Below are 12,117 nucleotides of genomic sequence, written 5' to 3' on the forward strand. Positions count from 1 at the left end.
ATAGTTATGGACTTAGACACTAATCCAACAATATTCATGGGATGTCACAAATTTCACATGCCGAACCAATGGTCATAATTCACATCAGTGAGAATTGTTCATTTTTTTGTAAAACCAAAATCATATTGGAAATTTTGATTTTTTATTTCGGAAAATGTCAAACCATTGATTTTTTATTTTGGTTTTGGTTTTTTGTTTTTTTTAAATATATTTTCAAGGTTTTGTTTTGTTTTTTTTTTATTTCATAGATTTCTTCATCAACAAATGTTGCTACAATTTAACAAAAATAAATAATTTGCTAAAACATAATACAAGAGGAGGTTTGTTCACATTTAGTTATTTTATTTTAGAGGGAAACGAACTTTCGATTTTGTTCATATTTAGTCACTAAACTTTTTTTCGTTATCTGTTTGCCATTGAACTATTGAAACTGTTCATATTTTACCCTTATGACCGGCAACATCCGGTCATAAGGGTAAAATGTGAACAGTTTCAATAGTTCAATGGCAAATAGATAACGAAAAAATATTTAGTGATTAAATGTGACAAAAGTCGAAAGTTTGTTACCCTTTCAAGTCATTATCCCTAAATAACAATTGAAATCAATTGATTAGGCTTCATATCAAATGCTACCACTTATTAAAAGTTTTAGCATATGTCAATTTAGTCGAATGTCAAAATTATCTTTATACATACCAATTTAAGTAAACTGATATCAAAGTGTTCCGAAACAACCTATTGATTAAATAACATTCAAATGATCAAATCTAATAAAATTATTTCAGCTTAACCACTTTATTTAAATTTGACTTAACCATAACAGTTTCACATGACTTCACTGTCGAGATGAACTAGTGTATAATGATAATCATTTGGTATGAAACGTTTCAAAAACAATTTGACCAATGTTTAAATAAGTTTGGGGTGACATGTAAATATCAAAATGTAACATTTAAACACAACCAATATTATTTTAACATTTATAAGATTTTGTAGACACGAAAAAAAAGATAAAATTTCACAATTACATATCTTAAAAAGTCGAGAATGGAGTCTCGAGTATACGTTAAGAATATGTACTCGTTTCAATTTAAAATGCTTCTACGAATGGAAAAGTCTTTATTATTATTTTATGATTTATAAAAAGCAATATTTTTTTTGGCGTATTTTATATTTTATTAGGGTAGGGAGAGTGATAGGACTCCTCATGCCATGTTCTCCATGAGTAGTCTTTCTTCACTAAAAAACTAAAATGGCGAACTAAATAAGAATTCCATAAAAATATTGCAGGAGAGAGTACACACAAAAGCGACAGATTAAGACAAGTGAAGAAGACGACATCGCTGTCTCTCTCTCTCCCTCTCTCTCTAAAACATGCTTTTGGGCATCTCAACCCCCTGGCTCTTCTTTCCATTCATCTTTCGGGCCCTTTTTTGACCTCTTTATTCTAATCTTCAACAAACCCTTCAAAATCAAAGCGTTTTTGAACTGGGTTTTGAAATGTATTCAGGGATTCACTCCATTTCGTTGGACGGAAATAGTTTAGGGCATGGTGAGTTTCCTGGTCAGTTAGACGCTAACAATTTCGTTGGCGATCCGTGTTTGGTGTTGACCACGGATCCGAAGCCTCGTCTCCGGTGGACGGCGGAGCTCCATGAGAGATTTATCGATGCCGTTACTCAACTTGGTGGCCCCGATAGTGAGTATTTTATTGCTAATTTCGAGTTCCATGGTTATCTTGTTCTATAATTGTTAAGCTTTTCTATTCGTTTTTGGTTACTTTATGATATAATTATATGATATAATCATGTAGCACCAGTTTATCTATTTTCCTAGGGTTTAGCGAACCTCCCAAATACATAATCTGGGACCAACATGTTACTTTTATCGTCATCAATTCATGGTGGAGTTTCATTAATAAATCTTTATCCACAATTTCATTTGGAAATCATTAGGGCTATCATCAAAAGACAAGTTGCATCTTCTCTCTCTTGAACAAAGGGGGAATTAAAGTAGTCATTTTAAGGTCTTACTTGCTTTTTCCAAAGTGATTATTGTTAAAATAAAAACTTGATAAAAGGTGCTTAAAGATAAGCTAGGGATGTTGCTTCTTCAAATCTAATTATTTGACCATAAAATTGGAATGATCAGCTTTTGTTAGATTATTTTGACTTGACAATTGAAGAATTTTTTGCAGTTTGTCATTGCATGAAGAGAAGATTCTTCTCTTATTTGAATCTTGTTATATTGTGTTTAGATATTTAATGAATTTATTCTGTTAAATAACTTATTCTAATCCACTTAGCTTTTGGCATATTGCTAACTAGTGACGTATACTAATTGCAATCTGAAACTTCGTTTGAACTTTATTATGTATGTGGTCAATGTCGAATGTTGACTTGGTTATGTGAATTTTGAATTAGAATGAATATACTTGGATGAAATTGCACAAAGTCAATAATTTCTCACAATAGATGACATATCCTATCCTATCCATAATAACTATATGTTTCTTATGTGTATTTTAGAAGCAACTCCAAAGACAATCATGAGGACAATGGGCGTAAAAGGCCTCACCCTTTATCATTTGAAGTCACATCTTCAGGTTTCTCAATTTCACTACTTTCAAATATACTTTTTTGTTACATTTTACATACGTGATTATGTGATGTTGAATTATCAGAATCGGAATCAGATAAATAATCACTTCTGAAACATGTAGGAAACTATGATTATTCACGGAAGTAATAGTTAAACAAGGGCATATAAGTAATTTTACAAAAAAAATTATGTTATTTGATCTTGCAGAAATACCGGCTGGGGAAACAATCTTGCAAAGAGTTAACAGAGAATTCAAAAGATGGTAATGACTCTATGACCCCCGGTGTTTCCAATTATAAAGACCAAAATACCCTCGTTATTATATATTATATATTGGTATTTATTTATTTTTTTAGTTACAAAATCTTGATTCTCTAATAATGGACACGGTTGGATTTATAGCATCTTGCATTGCTGAGAGTCAAGACACGGGTTCATCCACAACATCGTCAACAAGAATGATGCCACAAGATTCAAATGAGTATGTTGAATTTAGGGTTTCATTTTCATTTTCAAAAAAAAAAAAAAAATGTTGAATTTAGGGTTCTTATTTTTTTACCTCATTAATTGTTTGTTTTACAACAGTGGCTTTCAGGTTACAGAAGCTTTGAGGGTGCAAATGGAAGTCCAAAGAAGATTACATGAACAACTAGAGGTTAGTTTTTTGGATTCCGAATTTACTTTTTAAAAAACTTTTTCATAAAAACACATGAAAGCTATTCTATTTTGTCAGTTTTTAAACCTAATTTTTATCATATATGTTAAAATCTAACTAGAGTTAAAAACTTTGTTTGCAAGTTGAGAAATTTCACAATAATGGAAAAATTGTGAAACGATGTGATAATTTTCAGGTTCAACGTCGACTACAGCTTCGAATAGAAGCACAAGGGAAATATCTTCAATCAATTTTGGAAAAAGCATGTAAAGCTCTAAACGATCAAGCAGTTGCAACAGCTGGATTAGAAGCAGCTAGAGAGGAGCTTTCAGAGCTTGCAATCAAGGTAGCCAATGATTGTCCGCCATCTGTCATCCCAATCCCTTCATTTCCAGAAGTTGCTGCTTATCTTGAAAATGGAATCGCACCCAGTGTTGACAGCTGTTTGACATCAAACGGGAGCCCAGTTTCGCCAGCTGTTCTTAAGAAGAGACAGCGGGCCATGTTTAATGGTGGAGATTCTTTGCAGTCGAGCAGAATGGATGATGTTTGGATCGCTTAAGTTAATGCTTTCGATTTCTATTTTTTTTTTTACTGTTTTGCTTTTGTTCTATCTTCAATTTGGGATCACCGATTGTTCTCGATCATTTGTAACCTTAGTTGTTGTGAATTGCAAAACAAGAAATTGTTTGTCTTCAATCGATTTGGGTTCTATGGTTTTTGTTTTGTGGGTCTCATTTTCAGTGCAAAGAATTATAAAATGAAAGGGGTAAAGCGAATTTGACATTAAGAATGAAATGATTACGATGAAGAATGTGGTTTAAATGATATTAGTGGGGGCGTTGTAATATATCTTCCTCCACCTTCGAGATTTGAATCAGGGAAGAATTTTTAATTCAAAAGTTGGAAGACCATTGTCGTTTCGCTTTTCTAGAACCAGATTCTTTCATCTTTATCCTCTTTTTCCCCTCTTTATGTAAGCATTACTTACTCAAACAAATCTATCAGTTCGACAGTTCCTCCATCTCTCTTCAAACAATCGAAGCTTTAATGGGTAAGTATCTTCCTTTTCATTAACTGAATTCTCTTCTGTTTAACTGTCTTGCTTCTATTCTCAATTGGGTTTCGCTTGTTACTAAGTGTCAAGCTGAAACCCACGAATCTAAAGTATGGTTGATGCCCACCAAGTGTTCGATTTTTTGTCTGAATGATCTTCCCATGCTGTAACTTGTAGTTCTTAGTTATGTTCATTGATTTTGTCACCCTATTGAACTCCAGATGTTAAAATCAATAAATTCATGGATTTATAAGCAGCTTTCTTAGCTTTCATTTAGCTGAAAACCTGAAATGAAAATGTCAATCTAGTGCTAAAAATCTGATCTAGGTTAGAAGGATTAGTGATCTGAAATGGTGATTTATGAATCCGTTTTCTTAAAGGTACACCTCAAACACTCACTTCCATCAAGTCGTTGTCAAGTAAAGTTGGGGGTATGCTATGTTGTTGCAATTCAGTGAATCGCTATGAGAGATTGGACAATAAACTTGAAAGAAAAATGATGGAGGTCAAGCAAAGTAGCTTACAAGGACAAACCAGTTTTAGATCTATCAACAGCATAATCTTGAGGTTCCCTCGATTCAAAGAAGGATTAAAGGAGATTCGAGGTGTTTTTGAACTATATGGTAAGTTCATCGAGATTTTCCCTTATAACATATTCACCAATTTAAAATCATGATTAAAGTTATTGGTAACACACATAGATACATAGATCTAATGTTATAAACTACTCCAATAACCTTTAGATCAACCTAAAACTTTGATAAAAGGTATTGGTAGCCCATATAGATCTATGTAATATTCCAACATTAAAGTTGCTGGATGAGTATCATACCACGTGGATCGACTTTTAAAGTCTTCTATTAGATTAGCCCAAAAATCTATAAATCAACTTAAAACCACTAGAAAAGAAAAACTTGTGTAGCCACTAAAAGCTTTCGGTTAATTTTACAATTTTAAAAGTTAAAAGATTCTTTTGCTGAACACTTCTACGCATCTAAAAGCTACAACTTCCGGCTTTCATTGAGTTTTGCCAATCACCCTTTAGCTTTTAGTTTTTTCGAAAAACTCGGAAAAAAAAAAGCTTAGTTCGGAAGTAAGAGTGTTTTAACTTTTATTCTAAGCAACTCATCATTTAAAATCTATTTCAAGTAGCTTTTAAGAACTTTTAGTTTTTTTATTTTTACGTAAGTTTATACAAAAGCCAACCACTGTATTTTCTAAACACCTTTATACAAATAAAAACTACATTTTCCATCTTTCAGCTCCCCGTTCCGTTAACAGATTCCAACTTTGGGCTACAACTAATTTTGTTAAACAATCCCAAAATACATCGTAGCCTACAAAGATTCATGCAACTATCTAAACCCAAAATTTTATAAAAAGCCAATAAGAAATTAGATATTGGGAATTACATAGATATGTGTTACCAGACCTAGTTTTAAGGGGGGCAAGAGAGGCAGCCGTACAGGATCCTGAAAAAAATAGGGTCCGAGTTTTAATTAAATGATATATTTAATAACTAATATATATGAATTTATTCAAGATATTGCATGAAGTTTGGGTAACCCAATTGGCAAAGACATGTCCTTCATTAAAAAACAATCTGGGTTCGATTTTTTTCTCAGCAATTGGTTGTTTTAAATTCAAGTTACAAATTTGATAATTTCTTTATTTCTTTATGCTATATATTTTATAATCAATCCCTTAACAAGTTATTTTTTAGAATTACATAATTAGCCCTTAAACTTTTTATAAAATTTCATATATTCCTTTATAATTAATTTATTTACTTTTAAGTTTTTTGTAACGATAATTCACCGTTTTAAATTTGTTTTTCTTATATATATATATATTAAAAAATGGTATTTAGGGCCTCATTTTTTTTAGCACAGGCCTTAAAATCAATGAGTCGGCCCTGTGTGTTACATACCAAACCCAAAGTTGTATCTTAATACTCTCTTTTTCCTATAGTTATTGTCCACAGACAAAAAAACACAACAGATTAAAAAAATATTAATTACAACTAACTTTATTAAATAAAAATGACAATTATATATTTTTGTTGTATTTAATTGAGTAAAATACGCGAATGGTCCCTATGGTTTATGGTAATTTACGCGTTTGGTCCCCAACTTATTTTTTTAACTCGGAAGGTCCCTAATGTTTGTTTTTGTTACGCGTTTGGTCCCTATCTTACTTAAAACGATTATTTTACCATTGATTTTTTAATTTATTTAAATAAATAGACCCCAACCATACACCCCTCACCTTACCTTACATATCCTATAATTTTTTTCTATTTAAATAATAGTTTTTTTTAATAAGATAGGGACCAAGCGCATAACAAAAACAAACAGTAGGGATCAAAAATGTAACAAAAACAAACTGTAGAAACATTCCAAGTTAAAAAAGTAAGTTAGAGACCAAACACGCAAATTACCCCAAACTATAGGGACCCTTCGTGTAATTTACTCTATTTAATTTCATTATAGTTGAATTTAATTTAATGATAGTTGAATTAAAAATGAAAGGTATTTTAGTAAAAATAGAGACAAACTAAAAGAAAACATATACTACTAATTTGGAACGAATGGATTATAATAAAGTTGTATCTACTTTTTTAACCCCAATTACATAATTGGCGCGGTAAATCTGTATAACATTCGAACCTAAAGTTACTCGGTTTAAGATTATCATTATAGGATTCACAATTCTTACTTGGGTAAGTTTTATACTTTGTAGATGAAGATTCAAATGGAACAATCGACAACGAGGAGCTAAAACGATGCTTACAGAAGCTGCAATTTCAATGCACCGATCAAGAAATCGGCGATCTTTTCGTGTCATGTGACGTGGACGATAGCAACGGGATACAATTTAACGAATTCATCGTTCTTTTATGTCTGATTCACCTTCTCGCGGGTCCTTCTTCCTCATCTCAATCGGTAACCCTTTCTTCTTCGACCTCTTAATACCGATTCCGAATGAAATCCAATTAAAAATCAACAATCGTGTTTCAGACATCGACCGTGGGGTCCCCGGAGCTCAAAGCAACATTCGATACCATAATCGAAGCTTTCTTGTTTCTTGATAAAAATGGCGACGGAAAGCTGAACAAGAAGGATATGATTAAAGCTATGAACGAAGATGACCCGATGGAGAAATCGCCTACACGTATCACCAAAACCCGATTCAGTAATCCTATTGCTTTCAACTATTAAATGTTTTTGTGAGTTGATGCAAATTTTTGAGTTTTTGTTTTGAATAAATGCAGAAGAAATGGACTGGAATCAAGATGGGAAAGTTAGCTTTAGGGAATTCCTCTTCTCTTTGATCGACTGGGTCGGATTCGACTCCACCGATGAAGTCCCTGTAACGCCGATTTGATTCCGGTGTACGACAATGGTGAAATTATCAGGCTTTTAGACTCCAAATCTTGTTCGTGTTATATGTTTTTAGTTCATATATATTCTTATTTCGTAAAAATACAATTTGAGTATTTACAATTTTTATAATATAGTTTCTGACAAAAGTGTCGGTTTGTCAACAAGAATCAAATTATCTCTCATTTAAATTCATTCGTACTCTTATGCATAATTTTGGGCAATGAAGATCATTCATAAACATAATATGATATACAATCACAAATCAGAAACAAGAAGAGCATCCCAAATTGAATCCATGTCTAAAGACGGCATTCTACTAAGTTGAATCCCTTCTCCGGCATCTGGCGGCACCACCACTTTAACCTCCGGCCCACCTACAACCACCACGGATGCCGGTAAAACTGCCTCCGGCAATGGCGGTGCTAAGTCATCATTACCCTTCGTGTCCACCATCTCTCTTGAGATGGCTTGCAACTTCGTTTTGAGCAAAGTTGCAGTGTCGCCGTTTAGCGAATTAGCTTTCAACTGTTTTTTTAGATTTGGGAAGTTTAAAAACGCGCAATCGCCTCTTAGAATATATGCGGCTGTATCATATGCAAATGCAGCATCTTCGGCTTTTTCAAATGTTCCAAGCCATACACGTGTCCGGTTTCTTGGTAACCGGATTTCGGCTACCCATTTTCCCCATTGCCTTTGCCTTACACCTCTAAATAGCTTCCTTGGTGAACATATTGGAGCGCTTTCGAAAGCCGAATTTAGAAAATGTCTTCTGGTGTATTTCATTGGTTGAGCTCTGGTATTCAACCAATAATGATTGCTAGTTGACTTCTGGCTGATCTTTAGCCAATCTGCTTGTTGCAGATTGGCTACAACCTCGAGGTTTTGGATAAATCTCGAGGTGTTGGTAAATAAACTTGAAGATGGTATGGTGGCTTCTGCGAAGCCACCAACATCTGGTGTCAAGAAAGATAATATTGAACAATTGCCGCCATCGCTTGCTCCATGAGTGGCGGGATTATATCGAGTGTTTGAAAGGTTGGAATCAGAAAATGTTTGTGACCCTTCTAGTCTTTGATGAAAATAAGAAGAAACTTGTGGAAAAAGATTGTGATTCTCCATTATAATTGAAAGAGATGGGAGGTTCACGTGGGGCAAAGATGTGAAGACTTTAAGGTAATAAGGTTTTATATATAGGTTGATTACTAAAAGAAAACAAACCAACTATCTACTTCATGTTCTATTTAATCATAATAAAAAACTCGTGAGATAGACTTATTTTTGAAAAAAAAATGTAAATAATAAATTAACATTTTTTAAATTTTGTTGAATGATTTCTTTTTAGAAAACCTTTTTTTATATATAAGGACAAACACAGTTCATTCACTATTTCAAAATACTTTATTTTGCTTACAACGAAACTTGAATCATCTTAATCACTGGTTTGAGATGCCTTCCCAACTACATCTATATTGTTGGAAAACAAGACATTGGTAGTTTTAGGTTATGTTATTAAATAAATCTTAAACACATCGTTTAATATGCATACCAAATATATAATAAAATGAAAAATCCATTAAACTCAAACTTGTCCAATATCTTATGTGTTATATGTCAGCGTTTATATACTGTTATATATCTATTTTAATTTTTTTTTGAAATTATAATTGAGAACAATGATAATATAATTGAGAACAATGATAAGTATATGTTTTTGTAAATTGGTCAAAACTATACTTTGAAGCAACATTTTTTATTTTATACATAGTCTAGCGGAACTAAAAGTTGGTCGGTCTTGAATCAATTTATTTAAAATCTAATATTAAAAAAATATTATCTAGAGCTGTAATTAAACATTACCTTATACAACTAGATGTTTTAATTTGATTATTACCTGAAATGATTAAATCCAAAATTCAAAATGATGTATGCTCTCAACAACCTCCAACTCAACTCCACGCAAGCATTTGTGCTTGATAAGCTTTTCTATAGACCAATGGAGCTTTCACACGTCATATACACCTTGAGCCTTTTAAGTATATATGATGACAACTTTTATCTTTGTAGTTTATAAATTCTCCTTTTACACATTTGATTCATATTAAAATGGATAATATATATTAAAATGGATAATATAGATTAATATGGATAATATTGTTAAAACAGAAATTAGCATCTTCTTAAGTGTCAAACCCATGTTAACAAAGCAACATTATATCCTTTCAGGAATACTTTTGAATTAATAATTTACATAATTTAATTACCACATGATTTACTTATACAAAACAAAACACCATTATATTATAGCAAATATAACATAAATACAAGTTTTAAAGATTTAAGCTGACAAACATATCCAATGAAAATTTAGGGAAGATCCAACACTCTTTGATGTGTTCGATGATGTTTTCTTTTAGAAAGTTTAGCATTTACTTTTTTGTTCTAGAAAAAAAAAAAAAACCTTAAATTTAAGAAAAGCTTTATTTGAAAGTACAATTTTGAATTTTTAATTTTAAACAAAAGATCCATAATTCAATAACTAACCGAGGGAGCTTTTAACTTCTAAAAGCTTTTAATTTTAGGTTTTAGTTTTTTACCTTTTATATCATTTTACACATTTCAAAACCTTATAATTATTTTCAATATTTAGGGTGTTTGGATAAATTAGTTTATGGCTTATTAGCTTATTGTTTATTAGCTTATTTGTGGTAGAAATAAGCAATAAACAATAAGCAACGAAGAATTATTCCTACCACAATAAGCTGATTTTTAGGGATTTCTATCTAAACACTTAAACTTAGCGTATTGTGATAGAAATAAACAATAAGCAATAAGCATCATTTGTTTCCTTATCCAAACACCCCCTTATATACAAAAAAAAAAATTACAACTTTTAACTTCTTGTTGCCAATTTCCATGCTCTGGCTAATAGCTAGTTAAAAAATTATTTAGGGATAATGACTTGAGAAGGTAACATACTATTGTTTTTGGTCACATTTGATCACTAAACTTTTTTTTCCGTGCTTTAATAGTCATTTAACTTGTTGATTCGTGTAAATTTTCTCCTTATGACCGATATTAGCCGGTTTCAACGATTGAATCGGTTTGAGGTGGCTTTTTATCCTACGTGGCCAATGAGGTGGCATGTAGGCCCTGATTTTGCCTCCCCTCCTCATTAAAGTTAAGAGTGAAGTCTCATATGGTCCTTAAATTTGATTAGGGCACGAAGTCTTATTAACCCCCGTTTTTGTCTCCTTCAATCTTCAATTGGTCTCTATAATGGCTTCACCACAATGTACCACTGATCAAAACTTCATTGTAGTGGATTTCCACTATAATGGAATGTTTGCTCCCAACCCATTAGTATACTTTGACCTCGACAGAAAATCAGTGCGAGATGTTGACTTCAATGCATTTGAGTATGAGCGGCTCATGGAATTCATTCATAAGCTCACCAGAAGTAGAAGCAAAGACATCTACTTCTGCCTTCCACAATAGTCTTTAAGTTAGGGAATTCATACAATGGTGAATGACGGTGATTACAAAGAATTTTTGGATTTGGCTTATGCAAATGAGAGGAGAATGAATGTGTATGTGGACCACCATAATGAACCAATCTTCGAATGGATTCAGGAAGAGGAAAATGAAGATCAAGACTACAACTGTGATGTCACACACCAAAACCAGGAACGGCGGAAACGTTCTGGGGTGGAGGACGTCATGTATAATATCAACAACAATGTAAAGTAGTAAACAAGCAACAACATCATCCATTGCATTAATAATATAATTATTATACAAATGTGTTCTGTCGAATTTTGATAAACACTAAAGCATAAATCAAAATGAAAGATAAGTCTTGAACAAGCACCATCTTCCTTTCTCCTTGCATCGGTACCTGTCTATGATGACCTGAGGATACAAGAAATTTTGAAAGCGAGTATCAGCTTTGAAGCTGGTGAGATCATAAGTATTAATGTGTCTTAATTTGTAAAACTTATAATTTTTAAGACTTGACATTGTTTTGAAAGAAAGCTCGTATAAGTATAAAAATGTTTGTAGAACAACTGTAAATGTTTGAAAAACCCTAGAAATCCCTATGATTCCTATTAGTAACAAAAGGAGTCTTCTACCAAGACTTGACTGTTCTCAATGTAATCTTCTACCAAGACCTAACTGTTCTGAATGTAGTCTTCTACCAAGACCTAACTGTTTTGATTGTAGTCTTCTACCAAGACCTAACTGTGTTACTATTATTATCATTATAAGAATTTGTATCCTTTGGTACTAAGATACTTACATATAATTCACCTCATTGGTTATGTAAATGAGTCACAAAATAAAGACAATAATACAACTAACCTGAATATTACCCTTTGGTACTAGGGTAACTATCATTGTTAACTTTAAGACATCCGTAG

The 12,117-nt window shown here is 32.3% G+C and overlaps 3 protein-coding genes across 3 annotated transcripts; 2 read left to right on the forward strand and 1 right to left on the reverse strand.

The window, feature by feature from the left end:
- Window positions 1-1,208: 1,208 nt before the first annotated feature.
- On the forward strand, window positions 1,209-3,982 carry UNE16 (Homeodomain-like superfamily protein). The gene is made up of 6 exons (XM_078959204.1): window positions 1,209-1,699; window positions 2,529-2,605; window positions 2,809-2,863; window positions 3,004-3,082; window positions 3,187-3,256; window positions 3,453-3,982. The coding sequence occupies exons 1-6, from the start codon at window positions 1,501-1,503 to the stop codon at window positions 3,816-3,818; spliced, it is 846 nt and encodes a 281-aa protein (XP_078815330.1). The 5' UTR covers window positions 1,209-1,500; the 3' UTR covers window positions 3,819-3,982.
- A 112-nt stretch (window positions 3,983-4,094) lies between these two features.
- Window positions 4,095-7,845, forward strand: LOC145000062 (Calcium-binding EF-hand family protein). The gene is made up of 5 exons (XM_078959205.1): window positions 4,095-4,310; window positions 4,694-4,936; window positions 7,056-7,258; window positions 7,334-7,508; window positions 7,588-7,845. Exons 1-5 carry the CDS (start codon window positions 4,307-4,309, stop codon window positions 7,698-7,700), a joined length of 738 nt encoding a protein of 245 aa, XP_078815331.1. The 5' UTR covers window positions 4,095-4,306; the 3' UTR covers window positions 7,701-7,845.
- A 65-nt stretch (window positions 7,846-7,910) lies between these two features.
- Window positions 7,911-8,871, reverse strand: LOC145000059 (ethylene-responsive transcription factor ERF062-like). Its single transcript, XM_078959203.1, has one exon. It carries the CDS (start codon window positions 8,816-8,818, stop codon window positions 7,955-7,957), a length of 864 nt encoding a protein of 287 aa, XP_078815329.1. The 5' UTR covers window positions 8,819-8,871; the 3' UTR covers window positions 7,911-7,954.
- Between the last annotated feature and the right edge of the window lie 3,246 nt (window positions 8,872-12,117).

This window comes from Lactuca saligna, chromosome 6, assembly GCF_052625555.1.
Source record: "Lactuca saligna cultivar CGN05327 chromosome 6, ASM5262555v1, whole genome shotgun sequence".
Taxonomy (NCBI): domain Eukaryota; kingdom Viridiplantae; phylum Streptophyta; class Magnoliopsida; order Asterales; family Asteraceae; genus Lactuca; species Lactuca saligna.

What these genes read in the sequence shown, in the direction of transcription:
- UNE16 (XM_078959204.1), top strand. Translation starts at nt 1,501, where the DNA reads ATGTATTCAGGGATTCACTCCATTTCGTTGGACGGAAATAGTTTAGGG. An exon ending in TCAACTTGGTGGCCCCGATA is followed by an intron (nt 1,700 to 2,528) that starts GTGAGTATTTTA and finishes TGTGTATTTTAG; the next exon opens with AAGCAACTCCAAAGACAATC. An exon ending in ATTTGAAGTCACATCTTCAG is followed by an intron (nt 2,606 to 2,808) that starts GTTTCTCAATTT and finishes TTGATCTTGCAG; the next exon opens with AAATACCGGCTGGGGAAACA.
- LOC145000062 (XM_078959205.1), top strand. An exon ending in AGGTGTTTTTGAACTATATG is followed by an intron (nt 4,937 to 7,055) that starts GTAAGTTCATCG and finishes TATACTTTGTAG; the next exon opens with ATGAAGATTCAAATGGAACA. An exon ending in CTTCTTCCTCATCTCAATCG is followed by an intron (nt 7,259 to 7,333) that starts GTAACCCTTTCT and finishes ATCGTGTTTCAG; the next exon opens with ACATCGACCGTGGGGTCCCC.
- LOC145000059 (XM_078959203.1), bottom strand. Translation starts at nt 8,818, where the DNA reads ATGGAGAATCACAATCTTTTTCCACAAGTTTCTTCTTATTTTCATCAA.